At 36.8% G+C, this 24,185-nt stretch overlaps 1 protein-coding gene across 2 annotated transcripts in view; it reads right to left on the bottom strand.

Moving 5' to 3' along the window:
* Positions 1 to 2,471: 2,471 nt before the first annotated feature.
* LOC124300632 (calcium uniporter protein, mitochondrial) overlaps positions 2,472 to 24,185 on the bottom strand; it is a 73,350-nt gene continuing 51,636 nt past the window's right edge. The window contains exons 3-8 of one of the 2 annotated variants that reach the window (XM_046754964.1): positions 22,399 to 22,461; positions 7,583 to 7,753; positions 7,285 to 7,403; positions 6,743 to 6,889; positions 6,422 to 6,625; positions 2,472 to 6,009 (exon numbers count right to left, since the gene is read on the bottom strand). In XM_046754964.1, coding sequence (XP_046610920.1) covers positions 5,662 to 6,009; positions 6,422 to 6,625; positions 6,743 to 6,889; positions 7,285 to 7,403; positions 7,583 to 7,753; positions 22,399 to 22,461 — 1,052 coding nt within the window. In that variant the 3' untranslated portion in view covers positions 2,472 to 5,661. The remainder of the gene's footprint in view (positions 6,010 to 6,421; positions 6,626 to 6,742; positions 6,890 to 7,284; positions 7,404 to 7,582; positions 7,754 to 22,398; positions 22,462 to 24,185) is intronic. The other variant, XM_046755034.1, reaches the window with a different exon arrangement.

The raw sequence follows: 24,185 nt of genomic DNA, 5'->3' as shown, positions 1-24,185 counted from the left end.
TACTCTTGATTCCACTCCCAATCCTGATTCTACTGCTACTTCTACTCCTACTCCTACTCCTACTCCTTATCCTTCTCCTGATCCTCCTTCCACTCTATCACATATTATAAAAATGTTACACAGTGCACAAGTCCTCGTCATCCTCGTCCTCATCCTCGTCTACCTCGATCATCTGCAACCACTGCCAACCAACTCGGGTTATATCTGGAATAGTAATAAATATTTTCAGTATAAGAACACATCAAAAATATTGTGCAAGGATTAATATAATTTTCTTATTGACACATTTTACCAAGATTATGAGAAAATTCTAAAACTTTATAGAAATTTTATTAGCGCATTGATGGCTACTGAGTTTGTGTTTGCGCGAAAAATGAATTGAAATAATTTATTGTAAACATGACAAGTTTGAAAAATTTGAAATACAATATAAATGCAATTGCCATTAAATATTATATAAATATTTTACTCACCGAGCACAAATCCTCGTCCTCCTCGTCCACCTTGTTTTCCTCGTCTTCCTCGTCCACCTCCGACCACCACTAACCACCGCCAACCACCTCCAACAACCACCGATAACCACCTCGGGGTATACTATGAACAGTAATATATATAAGAACACTTCAAAAATATTCTGTAAGGTTTAATATAATTAATTAATTAATTAATAATATAATAAATTGCATTAGCGCATAGATAGCTACTGAATTAGTGCTTGCGAAAAAAATGAATTGAAATAATTATTTGTAAACACAAGTTTAAAAAATTTTAAATGAAATATAATTACAATAGCCATTAAATATTATAAAAATGATATACTCACTGGTCAGAAATCCTCGTCCTCCTCGTCTTCCTTGTCTTCCGAGAGTCGAAATTCACTAGGTAGCGGACCCGGAGTGCAGGAACCACGGAGCGATTGTCCTGGAAATCAAGTTTCACCAGCTAGTCGACCTTGAGCACAGAAACTACGGTGCGCTTGTCCCTGTAGTCGAGTTTTACCAGGTAGCGTACCTGGAGCGCAGCAACCACGGAGCGCCTGTTCCTGAAGTCGAGTTTCACAAGGTCGTGGATTTTGGGTCCAGAAACTACGGAGCGTTTGTTTCTAAAGTCGAGTTTCACCAGGTAGCAGACCTGGAACGCAGAAACTACGGGGCACATTTTCCGGAAGTCGAGTTCCACAAGGTAGCGGACCTGGAGCGCAGGAATCACGGAGCACTTGTCCCTGAAGTCGAGTTGCACCAGGAAGCGGACCCGAAGCACAGGATCCAGGAGGTAGAAAACCCGGTACTTGAAATCTGCGGAGCGCGATTCTCATCCGTCCGCTCTACTGCGCGGTTGTTTACAGACTGAGGAATCCGGCTAGCTGATTTTAGATCGATGAGGTCAAGAGAAAAAAAATTTTGGGTGACGTCACTTTCTGAAAATCCGAAAATCCGAACATCCCAACTCTGGTTTCGAACTTTAATACTAAGTATGATGTATGATGTATGATGTAGAATGATATGATATGATGGGTAATGATTTTAGTTTTTACATTTCAGACAAAAGGGGCAAAAGGAAACGATGAAGAAGTAACGGCAAAAACTCAGAAATCGATATATCTGTTACCAATCACAGAACGGTCAATAAGAAGATATACGTAATGTAGATGAAAACACACACAGCGTCAAGACGGAATGATGGTGGAGTTGTTGACCGGAACAATGGAATATATCGTGAAACCACTAGAATACATTTTCAACAGGATCATAGAAAAATGGCAGCTTTCCAGAGCTGTTCAAAGAAAACATGGTAACAACAATGTACAAATTAAGAGAATCACTGAAATGAATGCTATTTACCACCACAAGGATACCAGACGTATGACAGGTGTCCATAAAAAAACACGCTGGTACAACTTAAGAGAAATCGAGAACAAGTCGAGCAACGAAAGCACGATAAACGACAACTATTGGATACAGGAAAGATAAAGTACCTACAACCCAGCTGTATAATAAAATACACACCATCGAAAGTAAAAATATGGTGAGGGTTTCAAAAACAAACGCATAAAAAGATGGATATTACAGCAGGGAAGAAATTACTACGATAAATTGAGCTAATATCTAGCAGAGATACAGTTGTGAGAGTTAAATAAAATTAAAAGTAAAATCCATGACTTGCAACAATATGAACGATTTATGCGAAATATATAAGCCAAATGGAGGTCGTAATTTCACAAAGAGAAAAATTAACACACGAGACATTAGCGAGGTGGCATTATAGGTATATAACTGGAATACAAAAGGCAGTCTCTTAAAATGATATTTGTTCAACCTTTTTCAAACTACAGATGGTGCTTAAGGATTTTGATAAAAATAGAAAAATTAAGAAAATAAAATCTAGATTAACGGAAAAAACAACCACAGAAATTCCTAAACAGGGTGGATGGATTTCCGTAGATGGAAAAATAGTCTTGGTTTAATCACAGATAATTGAATAAATATGCTTGTATTTTCAGAAATTATGTACATACACTGGATTGACGTAATTTTTTTCCTTGATACGATTGCAGAACTTGAATGACACGTTTGAGAAATTGAAAACAAAAACTGCAGACTTTCCTGAAGCTTTGTTTTTGCACAAAATTGAATCTAAATGATGAATTTTATATTCATAGAATAATTAATCTTGAAAATGACTTCGTAAAATGAGGAACTCGGCAGATCAGATATCAGCTAATTACCGTTATATACGAATGCAATCGTGCCGAGAAAAAAAAACAATACTTTTGAATGTACTCGTATAACGTATTTAAGTGAGGAAGTGTCAGATCTAATGCTACAAGAGTAACTGCAGTGCATAAATTCCAGAGATCGCAATCAATACGAAGTGTGTCTAGGAAACGTTTAAAGATTTTAAAGTATACAATATATAATATATATATGTATAGATATATACAATCATCTATTTTCTTTTATTTTCTTAAGACATTTTATGATTTATCATATAATGATTTCATAATTAAGAAACTAATTTTCACACGTTAGGCATTCGGTTACTGGTTAGTAAGCTCAAGGAAAAGCACGAGAGATAATTTCACTGAATATAATTTAGTATTATATACAAATTTTTAGGAAAATTTCATTATAATGTATGATTGTATTATTGTTAATCTTGTCATTAATGTTATGATTATTATTATTATTATTATTATTATTATTATTATTAATAATATTAATACTACTACTAATTTTCGGGAAGTTTTTTTTTCTCTGAAAAACACAAAACGTGACAAAAAAAAATAAAGTAATGGAAACTGGACTTTTCATATCCTACAGATTACTATTTCCTGGCTGCATTCGTCATCTAAAGTACGTAAAGTACAGCCAAGCCTGTGTTAACCGCGCATATAATATGAGAAACGATTGTGAAATATGATAGAGATTGGCACACGCCTCGTGGCACTTTAATTTAACTTTGTCGTATATAATATATTCGTTTAATTCACCTAAGAAAATTGAGTCTAATTTTAAATATTTACCAAGCATAAGTTTCTAATGTTTTGTGGCAATTAGCTAAAAGAGATTGAGTAATCCAATACTCTCTACTTCATTAACTTTTTAACATTATGAGATTAGAGAAATTTCTCAACAATCTTAAGTGGATGATTAATTCATTTATAAATTTATATTCTGAAAAGATTTTCATCATAAAATGTGCTGCTACTGCCATGTACGAAATTTTCTATATGTTACCATTTTACTATCGACTAGTCTTGTAAACGTATAACATTATATATTTTAATAATTTCGTTTAGCTCTAGAATAGAAAGTAGATAAAGGTGCACGCGTGAATCGAAGTCTTGTGGACGGATTTAAAATATAATCCAGTTTTAAAGCGAGATATTTTTTCGACCTTTTTTCTTTTTTATAAAACTACTTTCAATTGTCAGATCCCGTAGTGGTTGATCTATGTATAAGTAAAGGTTATACTTGTATATAACGATGAAAAGTTGTCGCTCAAACATCTATATGTATAGTTACACGTACCGTAAGTATGTATAATTCGATATATGGATGTCATAAGTAAACGTGCAAATCTGCAATGCATCTATACGTACACATATATTTGGGTATTTGTAAAATATAGAACATCTCAGATAAGCAATAAAGCTTCAAAAATACAAAAAGAAAAGTCTGACACTTTTCTGAGTTTGTTATTTTTTTATTTTCCGAGGATTTAAAAACAGTCCTTCATCAGTTTGTTTTAAATTTGCATGAGAAAAATTTGTATTTATTCTTCACAAAGATTGCATTAAAATTAAAAGATTTTCAACTTGAAGTTTTTCAGAGCTTAACGGAGTAAATTTTTTTATGGGATTTCATAAACGTGTCTGAGAGGCTGTGAAAATTCACTGACGCAGAAGCTCGTAATAACTGTTCCCACGATTGAGTTATTCTATCGATGTACATACATTATAATACCTAAATCTTGAGAAAACATATCGGGTAGATTCAACCTATTTAGCTTTTTTTTTCTATGAGATTTAAGCAGAAAACGACAAAGCTATTGTGGCATCGATCTAAAGGAGATTTGTGCTCTTCAATGGATGATATAGAAATACTATATTTTAACTTGTTAAGCGAGAAAAATTATTGGTATGAAATATCATGTGATTGTTTTTACTTCGTAGAAAATTTGCAACCGTTTTTAAAATAAGAAAAAAAATTATTATTGATCACACAATGAAATATATTCAAACATTATCATGACGTTTGCTAAGACATGTCTATAACTTAAGACAATTCTTTTGAAATATTATTATTAACAATATTGTTATTTATAAATATGATCTTGCAGCTAATATGTGCATTTTACACAGTTGAGCGTTTACATATAATATAGTCGTATTACAATACGGTAGAAGGCTTTCTTCCGAAGAATTTACCATCTTAGATTTATTCACAATTAAATTTTTTCTAATTTGAACAAAACTATTACCATAATTTTTTCAATCATATACATTAAGTAATTATCGAAGAAATTTGCACAAGGTATAGTAATTTTATTTATCATACGTATGGCTTTAATTCTTCATAAATAATTCTAAGTTTTCAATTCAAATGTTTTTTCGTATTTTAATTCAATTCTTTTCTTTTTTATCACTCAATTACCGACAAGAAAACCTGCATTTCGTAATAATTCGTTTACTTACTCTTTAGTATTAGTACATTCTACGTTTAAACAAATTTAAATCGTGGAAAGCAGATAAAAATCAGTTATGTTCAATTGTTAAAAAGAAATGACACAATTCCATAGATAAACCTCGAACAATTGATTAATCCTTATATTTCCTTGTTATATTATTGGTTGTCGCGTTTCATTTCGTCACAATAATATGTATTATATATCTACATGAATCTTAGCTCCATATGCAAAATTTATTCGTAGTAAAGTTACAGTATATGGCACCGAACGACATTGGCAATTGCCTGAAACTGATATACCTAAACGCGACCAAATCCTTTCACAAATTGATCAATTCCACTATATTAAATTACGGAAAAACAAATCCGCGTGACAGTTTTTTATTCACGCTATACCCTAATAACGCTTGACTTTAGAAAATAGCGCTGTACCGTCACGTGGATCATTAGATCGTTTCACTTCCTACGCGACTTATCTCGTCGGTTTTTTCGCGCTAAATTCGCGAACTTCGTCGGAGATTTTTTTCGGTGTTTCAGTACTTCCTTTTTTCTTCGTCTCTTCTCTTTCGGGACTAGGACTAGGCGAGCTGCTTGGCGATCTGGAGCTACTGCTCGAGTACTTTTCTCTTTCTTCTCTCTTTATGTCGACGAAGCTTTTCCGTACCTTCATAGGATCTCGTAGACGTTGCAGCTTCGTCTCCAGTTCGCTTGACTGCTCTTTCAGGACATTGTACTGGTTTAAATCCAAGCCAAGCTTGCGTGCTTTTTTGTGCAGGATCAACAAGTGCTGCCGATCACGTACGTCGGGTAGCAGATATTCCTGTGAAAAAAATTACGCTTCGGCTCACAATCGTAGAAAAGTCTATTTGAATTCACAGGAATATCTTCAATTCCATCAAATTTTTGCATTGCCATAAAATTCAAAGATATTTTCATTTGTTTGGAACTAATATAAATAAAGTTGAATAAAACCTTGATTAATTTGACCACATTTTTGCTTTAGATCACGAACGAAGGGACTTCGTGAAAAATAGATGTATTGTGGTAATAAATAATGTTCATCTTTTAGCGTCGGTTGCATGCTGACGCAAATTTTCAGTATCACAGGTCTCTCAATGGTAAATCAGACTTCTCTTTTGATTTCGGGAAATTTCTAGGAGAGAACTTGAAAGTACCGATGAAACGAAACCAGACATTTCGAAATGCCTGGCTCGAGGACCTCGGCAGCTTACCTGCTTAGTGAGTACGTAGTAAGCGTAACAAGCCATTGCTGTGCCGTAAGTTACAAAATAAGTAACAGGCTCCATGATATCCCAGGAATACTCCCACCAGGTTAACCTGGCAAGGATACCGAATTGAACCGACATCAAACCGAGGCCAGCCCACGTTAGGAGATTCGTGCGTCTAGATGCGGTGACTTCAAGTTCTAGTCGTTTCTATGAATTATTGGAAAATCGATATCAATCTGAGTTCGGAATATTGGTGGAAGAGGAAGAAAAAAAAGAACATGTCTAATATGTAAATTGGCGATTTTGTTTTTAATGACAACTAACATCCTCCAACGGCTGCAACTGCATCTTGATGTCTTCGAGCTGAGTGAGGATCTGTTTCTCCTCTTGTAGTTGATGCTCGTCGACGTGAAGAGCCTCGTAAAGTTGTCCCACCAACACTCTGACGTCCGATATTCGTTGGGCTTCCTCCTGCAATCAGAATCGAAAACGAAACTAGATATTTGGCTGTCTTTTACTACGCATAAGACACGTTTTGACCGAAATAACGAATGCATCGAAAGTATCGCATATAATCTATCTATTACGTGGTTTTTCGTCTTTAGTCTCGTTTCATCGTTCTGGATTTTGCCGATGAGAAACTTCCCAACAACAAAGAGGAATTTGTACATTTTTTACGCTAAACGGTCAAACAGCAAACTCAAAGAATTAAAGATTATTTGACCATCACTAGGCATGACCAATTTTCGCATTGCTACTGTGTGGTATTTCAACTTCTACTAAATGTAATTGCCCTTTTGCAGGGCGTGAAATCGTTAAACACAGAATGATTTTCGAGGTGATGAGTTAATTGTCGATATACCTACCATCGTGAGTCTCTCGTGCTGAGGTGCGCTGACCGTGTAGATGTTGTCGTTGACGATGAGCTTGAAATCATCTTCCATTAAAGATTCTATCGAGTTTGCCGAAGCTATTCTAATTCCATCTGAAATAACAATGATAATTGTTTTTCTTGGCCCGCGTTCAAATGATGCCTTTTGCACTTTGCTCTTGTCTGCGTTTTCCTGTTTCCTGCATAGCCATAGGGCCTTGTACGTAGCTGACAATGAAGGATTGATTGATGGGGTGTATGAATAATTTGTTGCACAGAATGGCGAACGTTACCTATCGTTGTGATCAAGGCTCGGTCAATTCCCTTATCCTCCTGCTTAAGCATATCCAAAAAATCTCCTACTGTATGTGTGATCGGCTTCAGGGTGAACATGCATTTCTCACGTCTAGACGGTAGGGGAACAGTGACTCGTGGCAATCCTCTGTGGTAAACAACGGAAACATCTGCAACAATTAAGATATGATTCGGGTTGGTACGTTATCAAAATAGCTTACAATGTTTCATTTCATATATAAAAATCATAATTTTACGATTAGTTTTTATAAATTCCTTGTTAAATTTAATCTGAAAAACCTCCTAGTTGGCTCAATTTTCACAAATATCGTCAATTGGGTTTTTGAATTAAAACCGCAGTAATAATTCCATTCTGACGAACTAAAAAAATCACCAAACTTCCAGGTTTCAATCTGACGAAGTTAGTAAAAGTTTTTTAAATTTACTCCGCAGAGTTGCATTGAAATGGATAAAACCTGATTGCAATTTAATTTTAGAAATTTTGCCAGATCATGCGTGCTACGCGATACGAAAAATCGTGAATCGAAGAAATTGATAAAAGTATTTTACGTAGAAAAAAACTGTAAATTAGGATCCATCGCACACGTATCCATACTGGTGTATAATTAATTAAGTTGCATACATATGATACGACGGGCGTCGTTTGTTGGCGTGATAAATTCATAATTGGCTGGTAAGCTAACCTGGTTTACCACAGAGCGGTTAGATATACCGAAGGTATTAGAGTGTGGAGAAACCTCGGCGATCACTGGGCGAAGAGGCAGAACTTCCAACTGTAGCGACTACACTAGGAATCGCGTTAAGCAGGACGGAACCGAACGCGAACTAACTGCTGCCTAGGCTTGTGGCAAAACCAATTGTCTAAAGACTTATTAAATCTTTATGCCTATACCTGCAGTATGCGCACGTGGGTGGACGTACATTCACTCCTGGTACACCTTACATGATCGAGAATTGACATTGCCTCACAGGAAAGAATGTCGCAAGTATGTACGTATCGTAAAGTAGCTGCAGTTCCGGACGGAGGGCAAACGTATTGAAATGCAACTATTGCAATGCAGGTTAGTTGTACAGTTGAGGGTTTTAATTTTCTAACAATTTAAAATTTTTATACATGCTGTGAAACCTTGCAAGTCGTTTGATCATATTTGCTTACAAAATATCGCAACCATGCAAACTTTAGGAAAGTTTGATAATTTTTTCGAAGCCTTTCTCTACTCGTTATTGAAGTTCATGGATCTCTAAATGTTTTGCACGTCTTTCGAATATAGTAAAACGGTACAATAACTTGCCTTATTACTAAAAAAAATTTGGCGGAGACATAGTGATGGACAAAAATGTGAAGACGATTTCCGGTTAAAATATTATACGTAAACAATAGTACTCGGCACGTTACAATATTTTATGAAAATAAAATCGAAACTCTATAATCATCCTGATGATTAATTCAACCGTCTAATCATCATACGTATCATGCCAGATCCGATATCGATTTTATTGTTCAACTTCGCCAAAATTTGGAAACTGAACCGAACTTGTATCAAACTTGGAGACTTAGTAACGTGAGGTGTGACATTCTATTGATTTTATTTTATCGCAAGGACCTGCAGCCAGGTGGTTAATTATTGCATAATAAGTGTGATACTGACTACGGGCGAATCGATTAGCGACGTACCGCGGTAACTAATTTCTAGTATGACTAAAAACACGCAAGCGTTTAGACGTAAACTCGTGAAACGCACTTTCCCGGATGTACAGAAAATTTTTCACAATCGTTTCCTTCGCCGGTTAGGTACACATATAGATAAAGACTGCACAGCCGGGCAGGGAAAGAGGGCGCCAAGTGGGTGTGTATAAAGTGTAATTGGGTATTGTGATGATGACTAGTCGATTTAGTCGCCTAGTTATAGATAATGGTCCTAATGAAACACCAACATATATCCAACAATCATACGCAGCAGTTGACTTGCTGAAAGAATGTGGAAGTGGCAAAATCTTCTCGAGCGGAAACACCGAGGAGCTTTCGGACGCCAGTCTTCGCTGAGATCTTGCTGAAACAATAACTTTTAACTGGTAATAGGTGCGTGTGATTGAAAAAAAAGATTATTTTTTCCTCTACCGCTGCAAAGTGAAAACCGGGAAAAAGTGCCGGCCCTGTTTACCGATACCAATAATCGTAGTGTATTTTTTATGGGATGTATCGCGCGATGCGGTCCTGATCATTGAGGTAGATCGTTCGGCAAGATTTTTATTTTCTTTCAATCCTCCCCTTTCTCAGTTTCTGTGAGTGTAACTGCACTACGATTTTTTTACTTTTATCTCGTTGGTTTAGGAGCATAATGAAAATAATCGTGATCACGCGATCGGTCAAACTGTGAAAGCTGTTGACCGTGAAAAAGAAGTTACAATTTTTTCAGTTGAATTTCACTTGCAATATACGCTGAAATGGAATTGGTTTGAAATGTATTATTCAGTAGTACAAGCTGAGTTGGTACGAAAAGTTTAATTGAATATTTCTTGATTCGTTACATTCGGATGTGGGCGAATTAAACTGTGTAACACTCACGTTCATTCCATCTCCCTGTGGTTTCAATAATTGTGAGATTCTCATCATTTAAATTTAAATTCGTAACCAATACTCATAAAAATCTATGAAGCTCTCTTCTGATTATTGAAAATATTTCGTGATGTTTAGTCTTTAGCTTTATAGCTTAGTTTTGAATTAACAACTAAAGTTTTCCTCAATCATCCATCAAGAGTTGAAATTAGTTAATAATAAATGTATCGAGGTTGTCTCTGGAGACCATCTGATATGGTTCCAATTTCAAATTGGCACTTTGGTGTTCAGTCTTTTTTTTGGAATCAAAAAACTTGCTCCTACTTCCTATTATTCAGTAAATAATTACTTGATACAAAGTTCAGAAAAGCGTTCACCTTTCATAGTTTACCGTGTCAATTAGGTATCCTACATTTTATACAAAGTATAATTATAGTATCGCAATCAGTTCCGGTGTCAACGATACGAGCCAAAGCAGAACCTCAAATTTCCGTAATGTCATAATGCAAACTGCAAAATCAACGAATAAATCCACTGTTTCAAATTATATAAGCGTTTTAGTGGAATTGTAATTTTAACCTGTTCTCACAGTCGCTAATCAAACTGTTTAGTGGTCGAGGGGCATTGTTCCAATTAGTATTGTGGCACGTACACAAGTGGAATTTACGATCACTAACTATTCATGACTACAATCAATTAATTGATTAAACAAGTGAGCTCCAACATCGGTAGTCGAGAGAACACGATTTCCTCAAAACTGATGATTTTGAAAAGTCATCATATAGTGGTAACACTAGAATTGACCAATTCCCCAGTTGAGTCACACCTATATCATAAATCACTAACTATATTTGGTTTCAAACAATTGGGTCAAAGCCAAAGGCCGACCCTTTCGGGAAAAAGTTCGCAAAAGAACGAATCGTCACATGCACGTAGCATATATCACTTGTGCAACGTCGAATCCTACTTCTTTTCGAGTCGTTTAATTTTCCCCCCGAGAGAAGCGACGTCACGGTGACATCTGTCGGTACAAAAGCGGACCTCACGACAGGTCGTGAACGAACGTAATAAATGTAGGCGCGCTTGCGAATCGCTAGAAATAATTTACAATTTGCAAATTTTTGCAATCAAATTCTAATGTTCCACCTGTTTTGAAGGATCTTGTGGTAGTCGTTCACAGCTGATTTCCAACTTTTTACTCCGGCCAACTTATATGCCCTTTTGTACTGTGTTTCATAAAGCTGCTGATGCCAGGCGTCTGACCATGGGAGGCGTGCAGAGCGAACCTCACAGCTTAGGACATATAAACGTCGACCGAGATGCGTTGTGGGTACAGGAGAGACTCCGTCACAAAAATCGTCGGTAAGCTGGAGATCTGTTTGAGCGACGATTTCTCGTTACTCAAAAAATCTAGCCCTGGATTCGGATGAGTAAAAGACAGTGGAAAGAAATATGTTTTTAATATTTTATATATATCACGACAGCGGCCTACTTGTCAGGTAATCGTAAACTGCTAATTGCTAAATTACTATAACGGACATCCAAGTGCTTATTAGTGGTCATGGTCTAGTTGCATTACTTGATTTAACCGCCTGCACTTGGATTTCTGTGTGGCGTATGATGTTTCTCTGATACAAACCGGCGATAATACATCGCTCCTACTTGTTTGCCAGATAATTGTACAGGAATTAGGCTTGTTTTCAAGCAATCTACATTGTTAAAGTTTATATGAGTCCATGTACCGTAACAGTCACAACACGTTCATAAAAAGATCAAAGTGTTGAAATTTTCTCCAATTTCATACAGATTTTGTGTTTAATTTTGCGAAGCCCTTTTCCTCGAGATCAATTATCGACGTTCGATCAAAATAAAATGAGCAATTTCATTGGCGTTGCAGGATCATTGAACACCTGCGCAATGATACTAACCAATCCCTCACATATAATTTATGACGCTGCCCGATTGCCCGATGTATTCACACAGGGTGGGTCTGGGACGTGTTATTTCACCTGAATCAATATTGTTATAACATAGTAACACGCGAGCGTAATTACACGTGCAATTGCGGTTTGAGCGTGTGTAAAGAGATTAATCAAGCAATTATTGGTACACAAGTAAAGCAGTTTGCGCTGATGTCGTACCTACGTAAGCACACGCAACAATGATGTTTCGATCGCTTATCCGGCACCATTAACCAACTAAACACGGGGATGGACTATTTTCAGGTTAATTTCACAATTGAATTGGTTCGACATGTAGGCCAATAAAACGTTCCGGTGCTTCAACGCTGAGCATGTTCAATGTGGCAATCGGTAATATATCAACTGAGTAAAACCTCTCGCTCGGCAAAGCAGGTGCCAGTTTGCATTCGAACTTGGCGATATCATAGCGCGCCAATTTCAAATTCGCGGGGTATATTTACAACATTTGCAGCTGCTACGAAGTTATCGACCGTCTTAAAAAGCCGGAGGGATAAGTTATAATACGCTAGGCGAATTTCATTAACTGTTGGAATTCGTTTTTATCTTGCGCCAATTTACGAATCCATAATGTAACAGATTGCCGTGCAAAAACCACTGTTATTATCATGTAGCTATTCTCCGCACCAAGTCGCTGCCGAATCGGATTTAGGATACGTTGACAATGTGGATATAACAGAAATGAAATGCCGCGGGTGCAAGGGCTTTAAATATATTAACGAGAACTTTCGACGATCGGCAAACAATGGTAGACGAAGTCGGTTGACACTTTCAAACAAAAAACAACAAAAAAAAAAAAAAAAAAAAGAAAAGGGTTTGCTAGATAAAACAGTTAAATTTGATTTAAACAGTATAATTTCTTCATTGATAATTTCATCAATAACTGTGAATTAATATCGAAAAAGTTCAATCGTTAAAATCGAGTTACGTATAATCTATAACAATTTCACTTACGGAGGTAGAAATATTCTATCTCTGGGGGTAATTTGATGGAGAATTTTCATGCTGGAGACATCTGATTTTTTTAATGTAGTATTAAGTAACTGGTGTTTTAGTGAACCCAAAATCCACAGTTCACAATTACAACCGGGATCGAAAGGTGACTCCATTAATTCTACATGTTAAACTGGATTAGCTTTAACTGCAGTTTTCGAACGTTTTCCCCATACTCTTATTGTTACAGACTGTACGTGTCATAAGTTCGTGGACCGAAGTTGAACGCCTGGAAACTTTTTGATAGAATAGAGTGTAATTAGTTGTATAAATATTACTGTTGACATAGTAGGTATACAAAGTTCGGAGTGTCGAGTAGAATAAAAAATTCTAACGTAAAGCAGCATTCGAATTCCTTTTCCATGGAGATTTACGTAATCCGTGAATGGTCCCTAATATTTCTTTGTACCTTATACAACTGTATCCATACGAAAGTGATAAGTACTACGCAGATGTATTGATCAACGGGTTATTGCAGTAACTCCGACACGTCGTATACATTTATTATGTTTAAAATTTTTTTCATCGACAAGCACATTGCAAGATACAGACTGCGGATATAAATAACCCTTTATGTATGAAATGGATAAGAATATGCACACACACAATATTTATACATATGCGTATATAATGTGAAATATTAAATTTCTCTTGTCACTGTTTGGGGCAGCTGCGCCTACTTGGCGAGAAGTATTAGACAGCTCAACATCAATTTCGTATCACGTCGGAAAAAGAGTTTATATAACATTTGAAAAAATTCTCGGGATAGGAAAATTCGCAACAGTAATAGGATTTCTGAAACGTATGCAATTAGATCAGCAGAAATCCCGATAATAAATTTATAAAATACTACAACTACAATAAATTGTATAGTAGGTGAATTACTAAGGAGTGACAATTAAACATCGACATGGTATACGGCACAGCAATTAACTGTCAATCGGAAGTAGCAAAGATTTGAAAAATGCTGTAATGTATATAAAGTTTTCGTTATCACCTGGCTCCACAATTTCTTCGAAATACCGTAAAAACCAAAGTATTCGATACGAACTGACAAATGGAAGATCGCGGAGCAAATATGTCGATAATTACAACTGACCATTGTACCGTGACCGGAATTCGTAGATGTTTCCAAAATTTCGTCGTTGTTCTATCTTCGCACAATGATTAACTAACTTCTCGGTCATATTTCGACCGCCACATAGGCCGCAGGTTACGCTAATACGATCATATCGCACCTTGTAATTCTCAAGCTCCGAGCTGTTTGTAATATTACATGAAAGTTGGGGAACAATTTGCAGCGTTCTCTTCTCTCGCCAATAGTAATCAGTGCCAGTTATACGACAGACCGTACATCGATGGAGGGGAAAGTTGGAGGACAGGAACGATGGTAGGGGTTGTCAGGGCAGCACCGGAACACACCGGATATCCGTTTCGAGCTCCAACATTCTACGAATTCACAGAGTGTTACTACAACACGAGGCAGCGGTGATCACACGCGTGCTACACGCGTGTAAAACACGTAGTACGCACACGAGGATAATTACAATCATACGTAGGGTCAATTACACACGTGTTTAGGCGTGTGCGTTTGGCTTTACGAAGAAAATGCATCTGTGACAGTAATTTCACGTCGCCCCTCGCGGGATAGAAAAAGAGAGAACCAGAGGATGGTATCTCGTTAAATGAGAGTCGGAAAATGCGACCGAGAATCCTGTTCCAGCTGACGATGAGTTTCAGTCAATGGTGAAACGGCACGTTGCCTGGAGATGCGTGATCGCGATGTTCTCAATAAAAATCGTCTACTGCCAAGTGACCATGGAATTTGCTGATCAAGCTGACGAAAGGTTGTCAATTATGTTCTTTTGCTAAAAGTCTTATTACCTGCACGTCACTGCATGTATTTACATACTCGAATTGTTTTCATTTTCGATTTTTTTTTTTTTGAATTTTGACTTTGCTCCGAAGGACGGATCTGTATCTCAACCCTAAAACTTCGCGCGAGAGCTGAGAAGTTTTGAATTCAAAATACGCACGTTTTTACTTTAATTTTAGTATGTACGTTTAAACATTTCAACATTCGATAAAAATATCAGTATCGATTACAGAGAATTCCATGTCAGGTGTATCCAATTAGAGTTTGAATTTACTGTGAGTTTGATATCAGTGGTCAATTGATATGAAATGTCCCATTGACGATGCTGATATCTTTATCAAACAATAGCATAAATGCTAATTTTTTACAGTTAGTTAATACCGCGGTCAAATACATGTATGTACACTGCAAGTTGAGTAAAAATGTGTATATTCAAAATGGTAAACCTGACAGATCTTGTGAGAGTGTTGAGATAAAGACCTGTGATTTTGACGAGATTTCTATTTTATTTATTTGAAATCAATTTCGGAGGCGTCCCAGTCAAATTAAGAAGAATTTCAAGACTAGGACCCACCCTACTATACGTATAATAATAAATCACGCAATTTTCACGCATGTACTCGATATTTGTGCAATGAAATCTGAAGCACAGTACCAGCGCCATTTGGGCGCAGGAATATAAATTGAAAAAGAAACCGTGCGTCCTGGCAATTAGCATTCCCTCGTCGAGTCATTTGAATTCATTTATACCGTGTAATTGTGCCCGATTCGCTAACACGTTTTGCGTTATATTTGCTGTCTTCCAATTAGCCAGGGTGAGTTAATAAGAGCGGAGAGGAGGTCCCCGTGTTTGTCTATCGGTTATACTTGTACATACGTAACGGTGAGAATGAGAAGATAGAAAAACTCTGTCTCCCCCAGTGTCTTAAGATCCAAATGACTAATTTCCTTATCTCGCTATTACGCAGTTAAATAAACGCAGGCGATATTTTTAACCACTAAAGAAACAATCTGGCTTCAATTCAGCCTACGCATCACGATCTGTGAGCTTGCGACGCGGTTGGCGGCTTACAATATTTGCACAATGATTTATTGAAAGGTGGCCGAAAATGAATACCCTACGCGTCAAATTTACACTCGTTTTATTTCCAACACTCGCACCGCTGAGTGAACGGAGCAAATAATATCAGGACGTGTCTATATATCCATGGGTTACATGTACGTGAGTTACATTAGATCTGGACGAGGAGTTAATGCTTTTGGTAACATTGAGGTGCTAAGTGCCTCTCGCGCTTCAGCTTACATCAGACTCGAAGGAAAACTTTTCACCCAAGATACCACGAAAAGCGTTCTGGAATAATAACGTTGGATAATAGTTCAAGTTTTCGAGATCGAGAGTGTACATTTTTTTTTTTAAACCGAAATACAAAAAACGACTGACTTTATTGAATAATAAATCGCGAAATCGTCGGAAGCAAGCTGTGATTTGTTCTATGGAAAATTTAATGGATAATTAATGCTCCTATGCAAATGTGTTCTACCATGCATGGTAGCGTAGAATTTTTATATATTGATAGGAGATGGTTGCGAAGCGACTACACGAAACTATTGTTTGGCCGTAATGTATATTACTGCAAAATAATTAAAGCCGGGGACAAACTAGAAAATCGAATACATTATACATATATGCGTGCGTAATAATGCGGCAATTCATCACTCACGCGGAAATGTATAAATCACACAGAGGCATACATACATTCATGCAGGAAAATCGGGTGTAAAAGACTTTGAGGGGACTAACGGAGTGAAATAACGGATCAATATTTCCGGCAGCTGCCATATTTCGATAACATTTAGCAGCACTTCAGTTTTTGTTAAAATTGTATTTCGGTTGGTAATTAAACACCATGAGCAGAAGCATGCGTTTAAACAGAGAAAATAAATTTAATGAATTTTGGAATCGTAAAGCAACGAAGACTTCTATCAAACTTGTCTCTCAATTACAGACAGTCCTTGAATATATATCTAATAATTAAAAACATAAAATGAGAATTAGCGCAGGTGAAAAGAAAAAGAAAATGCTAAAAAATCTCAGCCGTAATTCATGGCAATCAATTCGGCTGGATCCGATCGGTTGGACTTTCTTTGTTACCAAAGTTTGAGCTACTTGATATATGAATTCATATTACATCGACCGCAATATTATGTACGTAACTTTTTTCCTAAAACGGCATAGAGTTTAAAATCAGTTTATAGGCACAGAGCAGAGTTCGCAAAGACGAAAGACTCGGGCATAAATCAAAATCAAAGAGATAAGAAATCAGAATATACTTTACCGCTTCGTCGATCAGCCTCATGTCTTTCATAAAATATACTCAACTGTCGATCAAAATATCTTACCAATTCGTTAATGTTCACATGGAACGAGCATCAAAATTTCTTCTTCTGTTAAGACAGGGACTTGTTCTCTTTGAAATATGGCTGGCGATGAACGAACTGATATGAAAGCCTGAAGCTTCGTTAATCATCAACGGATTTTCCCCCATGCTATAGACTAGAGTAAAAGTCAAGTCTTTACCAGGTCAGAAAATAATAAGCCAACGTAGAGACTGAATCTGCATTAGTAAAAGTCAACTCGTCCGTATAACCGGTCCCCTTGAATTCCACTAACGTGATTTACTCTTGAACCCGTGAACCGATTCCTAAGGTAAACAGGTCCACTCATCTCGACTCGTATAAATTTTGATTGCTGATTGCTTGCCCAGCGATTTCGTATAAGGTTTAGTGTACAGACATAAAAAGACACGATGCTTGTTTACGTACGATACAATCAGCGCACGGCCTCGAGTCAGTTATTTCACATGATCTTCCTGGCAATTAAGTAACAAAGCCAACGAGGAGGAGATGCCTATAACAGTCTGACTCCGACACGTAATACCTCAAGTGCGCTGGGAACACGGATGCAGATGGTACTCATTGTTGTGTAACTTCCGACTCTTTCATGGTCACGAGTCAAAAATCTACCGCCTTTTCTTCTTGTTCGTAACGCGTATTTCGTATCTTCCTTTATTTTCTTCTTGTTTTTTAGATCGTCGCTCTTTAATTTCGAAAATTAGTTTCATGATGTTTCGAATTAACTTCAATAAAGTCAACGACGAAGTAAACTGAATAAACGATCGAAAGCTGTGATTTAAAATCAATCGATCGAAAATGCCCGAGGATCGATAACTCCAGAGCGGTTGCATTGCCGAAATATATGTTCAGTGTAAAAAAAACGCATCGTTCGTTGAATAGATTCCATGAATAATTTCTTAATTTTCCAATTATCTTGCGTTATAATTTGTACACATTATTATCGTATAATATTCAACTGCATAAATGAACTTGAGTTCATTTCACTTTCCAAACCCTGCGCAACTTTATTTATAATCCTTTTAGCTTATTTATTCTTCATCATTTTACTCGACTGTACACCCGAAACATTTTTAACAACTAAATGGAGCACTCGGGTGCATTTGTAACACGCGACGCATACTTGTAAGTAAGATCCTCGTGTATTTTACTTAAAATTTCATTTGGCAGAGGACCAGAAAGCCGACTAATTAGACGCATAGCTCGGGCACACGGCTGCCCGTTATACACGCATGGAGGTGTTTTCGTAGTTTCAAACGCGGAAACAAAGTCTGCCTGCAAGTAGGTACATGCATACGTACGTATTAATATTCACCCGAGTAAATACGCTGCGGCTGAATCGCATTTTGCCATTCTCGTATCGTGTTTAGTTTCTCAGGAGTCTGCTAATTTTCTGATTAAATCACTAAGGCGGATCTTGAAGAGCCAGGCTATATCTGGGTTATCGATCCTCTCTGTCATGTCTACTCGCAGCTTGGATTTCGTGCTGAGGAAAAATAAAAAATTCATAAACACCAAGTCATCCGGGTATGATTTTATTTATACCTATATAGCTGAGGTTCCGTTCACGAAGGAATAATGCATTTTTAGTAGCTGATGCTAACGCGCCGCTTTTTATTACGTACCAAGTGCGATTTGTCAAACTCCGTTCAGCACGTCTAACTGCCTGTGAAACGAGTATCAAGGAATTAGTTCGTACCTTCGCCGCCAGGCGCGTGAGTCGCGGTTCTCTCTCGCAGGAGAAGATTATTTTCCTATGTCGGTAATAACACAATGCAGGAGATGAAGGATAATTGTAAACTGTTCAACGTTTTCGCACTTTCATACTGTTTAGTATAAGATAAGTTTAGTATAAGCTCAGAAATGAAATTTCGTGCTTTTCGTGTATAAGATAAGTTTAGTATAAGCTCAGAAATGAAATTTTAATAGCATTTTCACGAACTCGTTGTCAAATCTAATTTACAGTTTGTAAGAATGTGTCGATTTCACTGCAATTAGGAGTTTGATTCGCCTTTTTTTTTTTTTTTTGCATATCGAACACACGCAGTGGTACGTAAAACCTTGCGGTCGGTGAAAATGTTTCTTTTCATTCAAGTTGCACGTGAGTTATAAAGCACGGCGTATAGTATATTTCAATTTGGGACACGAGTCGCTGCGTCATTGCTTCGAATGAACTGTGACTAACCACAGGTAAACAATTTTGTAACAAAACTGGTACGAAGAAAATAAAAGAAGATGACCTGGCAGAATGAATATAACGACTTGTGTCGTTAGGTTTACTTTGACGAAGAACTGCTTTGACCCGTGTTGTATATGTCGATACACGAAACTAGGTAATTCCTCGCAATGCAAATCGCGATATAGATACGTGATTCGCAATTTCTTGGAATCAAAGGCTTTGCAACGCGACGGTAGCGTCGTCTCATGTAATCATAACGTCGACAGCTGATGCATCCGCACGCGCATATACTTTGTGGAAAAACAAGGTTTCTGAAAATATACATCAAAGATGATTGCACGAATTTTCATTACGGAACGAATCGTGAGTCTAGAAAATTACACCCGGAAACAACTGGTAATTTATCAAATGGAGTATATGTATAAGTTATCGGTGTATTAAGAGAAAAATTTTATAATCGTACAATAAAGCTCGTTGATTTGAATAAGCGTCGTCTTGTTACAATCATGATAATTTTGAGATACAGATTAAAAGATTGATGTGAAATTCACTGAGAAATTTGTTTCGAAAAAAGTACGCTTGAAAATACGTAATTCTTATCAACTTTGCTCGTATCATATTTACTCATGGTATTTGAACGAGTGATACAGGGCCCGTTTAATACCTCCGACTTATTTCGTAATCGCCATTAAAAGAAAGTGAAAAAGGTCTTGAATTCAGCGTTAGATATATTTCAGTTTAAAAAGTTACTCTGAAAACAGATCCAGTTAACCATGCAGCTGCTCTGATTAACCCGAGAGGTTAAAAGTTACACACTTTCAAACAATAATTTAACAACTTTACTTTCACGACGTTAGAAATTTCTCCGCAAGTTTTGTAACTCGTATCTCCTACACGGATAAATTTGCTATTAAAACTGAAAATGAGTTTGATCGATAAAAGAAAGATTATATAAAAATTTCTTTCTCTCACTGCATATATGTACGATAAAATCGTAGAACTCGACAATTGAATTTCAACTTCACTATCCATTTCAACATTACCGCATATATTCAATCGTTAAACCCTAAAACGAGTTTCAAAAACTTGCGAAATAATTAAGACATGAAATTCGAACCTCAAATTGTTGAAATTTTATCTCGTGTTATATAAATTTCCTCAGATTCATTTTGATTACATAACGTTGTTTTATCCACGTCAACTACCATTCGAAAAAATAACCTCGCCGGAAGTTTTTCAACCGTTTTTTCCGCTTTACCAAACTTCTGATTAATCCCGCGGGTCCCGTTCATCCCTGTAAAAGTTGTCGAACGATACGGCACAAAAAGACTTCTCGAATCTCTATAAAATTCCACGACGGGTAAAAGGCGAATGATCGGTGTAGGTGTAACTCACTCCGTTATTCCACACCGAAACAATCGTCACGTCATCGACGTCCCTCGGCGCGTTCACCGTAAACCGGAACCGACAAGGTCCACCCCCTCATGCTGCATATCCTACCGGCAAAGGGACTCGCATCGAGCCCTACGGCGTTGCCGCAGTGGTTTCGTGATTCACGAACCGACTCGAACACCGGGTCAGAAGTACGCGATGACAATACTTACACCTGCAGAGTCCCCCTCCGTTCCCGTCATGCATCGGACCCAAAGGAAACGGCACTGCGGGCCGATTGGCCAGGTGAAACATGCGCGTACTTACAAGTCGGTCCACACCGAACAATGCAGACCCCGACTGTTTGTTCTTCACTCAAAAACCGGCACCCATGCAATGCGGATTGATTCGTGATAAAGTAGGAAAGTTCATCGGTCAAACTGGACTGTTAGATCTACAGTGAAGAAAATTATGCAAACATACTAGATGATCGTGAAAAGAAAAAAGGGGTGAAAGTTACAGTGAATGAGTATAAGTCGTGTATAATGGATGGGTAATTCAAATTTCGTCCCTTCGAAACAGCGAAGCTCTAACGAATTGTGATAAAGGACCCTGCACAGGTCCTTCGGAGTATTTACTTGGATATATTTACCTCTGTGTTTACGTGCGCGTGATCGAACGCGGCAATTCGTTCTCTGAAAATGGTACGTCAAATTGAAATGTCGAATAATTTGTCAACGTTGTAATATCTAATGGAATTTACCTGTTTCATAAATTTGTTATACTCCGGACGTACGTAATGGTGTTTCAATGCGTATATTAAATTGCGTACATTGAATCCGATTGTCGTGACAGCGGATTTGTTCTCAGGAAGATTGAGAATATGCAAAAGAAATGTCCTTTCTTTAATAGTTTAAGTGAAATTTATAACGAATTTGTCTCTCAAATTTCCAACTCTTGACAATAGTTTAAACTATTTGCTTGAATGAATTCTATCGATACAATAATTCGAAAATAGTATTGAATACTTCGACATTGTTTGTATCACAGCATTTGTAATTTAAGGCAACAAGGCTCAAGAATTTGAACTATTTTTCATGAATTTAAATAATGGCTTGAATGATTTTTTTTAATTAAACATCATGAAGAATTTATCTGATTTAATGCATTTCTAAGTTTTTACTTTCCGTTTAAAGAACCGTCTCTATGGTAATCTGGATATTTGTACGGTGTATTTAAGTTAGTTAGCATTTTTCTACTGCCTCAAATATGGTGTTGTTTCGTCGAGTAAATACGTGTAATTTCTGGTTGGCAAACTAATTAATCAATTAACGAATGCAGGAAGAAATTGGTAGAGTAAAGGGCAGCTTGAAGAAAATCATACGTAGGCGTAGGTAATAGGTAACCATGTGAAATTATTTACATACACTTTTTACAGTGATTTTTGCTCTTAAAATCCTTGAGATCCAAGCTGATCCTTTCGCTCCATTCTGAAAAGCAAAGCCAAAAATAATAAACCAACTTAAATAGAAGCAATTTTTGCATAATAAGCGAATAAAGCATAATCAGCATTCTGCGCATATCACGTGCGTATTGACATACGATAATACAACTCAGGCTAACGTAACTTTGAAAAAAGAAGCAGATGAACAAATGAAACCGAAAGAGAAACTCAGCCAACTGACACACGTATATAATTTTGCAAAGCGTATGACGAAATTAAGCTGAAAGCGTTGCGAAAACAATTTATCAAACATATATAATCAATAATTACATCTCACATGAAAATCTCAATTAAAAATTTATAAAAAAAGATTTTAATTAAATACCTAAAAACTAACCGCTCAATTTCGACGAGAATTGACCCGGCAGATGTTGATCCAAAAATGGCGACCGATGCAGGTGCATGGGTTCAAAATTTTTGCGAACATTACACTTGGTGCAATGAATAAATCACAATACACCAGCAGAGTTCTCCCTTAAAGTTCGCACAAGTGTTTGTCAACCCTCGAATCAGTTGCTACGGAGGGTACTTAAGCCGTACGAAAGCGCATCGAATAATGCATAATGCATATGAATAAGGAAGAGATGGGTAGGTTACAGTTACGGTTACGACTTTGGGACACGTGCCATGTCCAAATAGAGTCACAGGCGCTGTAAACGCATCCGCGGTGTTCAAACTGCCGCCTGTATGAGGCACCTTTAGTTATCAATTTACAATCAACAGCTGTACGTAAAAGCTGCACACACAAATTTAATAAGTCACGTGTCATTGCGCCGTACTTACGTTACGTAATTACACACGTACCATAATACGTTTAACGATCTTGCCTTTTTTTCTGACTGTTTTTATTTCAGTTCTATTTTTGTATTTTCTATACTGTTAGTATTCATTTTTTTTTTTTTTACAACAGGACAATATTACTATGGAATAGAGTAAACTGTATTGCTATGACAACGAAACGTCGCCATGGACGTTATTTTTTATAGTGAGGTAATTTTTGGTAACGTTTCATTGAGTGACGGCCGGTGGCTTCTGTGCGGGATTTAATTCAATCGTAAATGAGTTTAAACGGGAGGAAATTTCGTTTCAATTTAGAGCTGCCAGTTATTCTGTAATTTGGTTAATTTAGTTATCGAGATTGGATTCAAGTTTAATCCGATTTTGCACTAATTTTTCAGTTCGATACGAATCTTTAAATAAAGCTTCTGCAAAACTCTGTACGGGGCATTCAATGCCATCTCGACCAGGTTTTATTTAGTGAAAACTTAATTTCATTCAACGTAACCGATTTACATAAATATTTATAAATATTCTCAACTTTTTACAGTTTCACCTTTCTTGAGATTCTCTAACTCATTCATTACTATTCCGATCACTTGAGAATCGGTTTCATGATGAAGTTTGAATTCACAAATTAAATGTTTAAACGTTGTAAACTTTTGAGTCGAATTCTCACATATTTTCAATTGTATAAAGAACAGGTCCGGATTAAAAAGAAGATGAAACTGATCTTTGGCGTAACGTTTCAGGAATCGGATAAAGATATAGTGGAAAAGTTAATAAAAAGGAGGCCATGAGAATTTTTTTAGCGCTCGCATTAAAAAATTCGTTATATAAAGTATACAATTTTGTAAAGAGTTTTTTAATAGTTTCGGCAGATGGCTCCTGCATATCGGATATATAATGAAAGTTTTAAACTGTGTAAATTGT

The sequence above is a fragment of the Neodiprion virginianus genome, chromosome 1 (genome assembly GCF_021901495.1).
Source record: "Neodiprion virginianus isolate iyNeoVirg1 chromosome 1, iyNeoVirg1.1, whole genome shotgun sequence".
In the NCBI taxonomy this organism is placed as follows: Eukaryota; Metazoa; Arthropoda; class Insecta; order Hymenoptera; family Diprionidae; genus Neodiprion; species Neodiprion virginianus.
The sequence above is the reverse complement of the archived record's forward strand: the minus strand, read 5'-3'. Positions and strand labels throughout refer to the sequence as shown.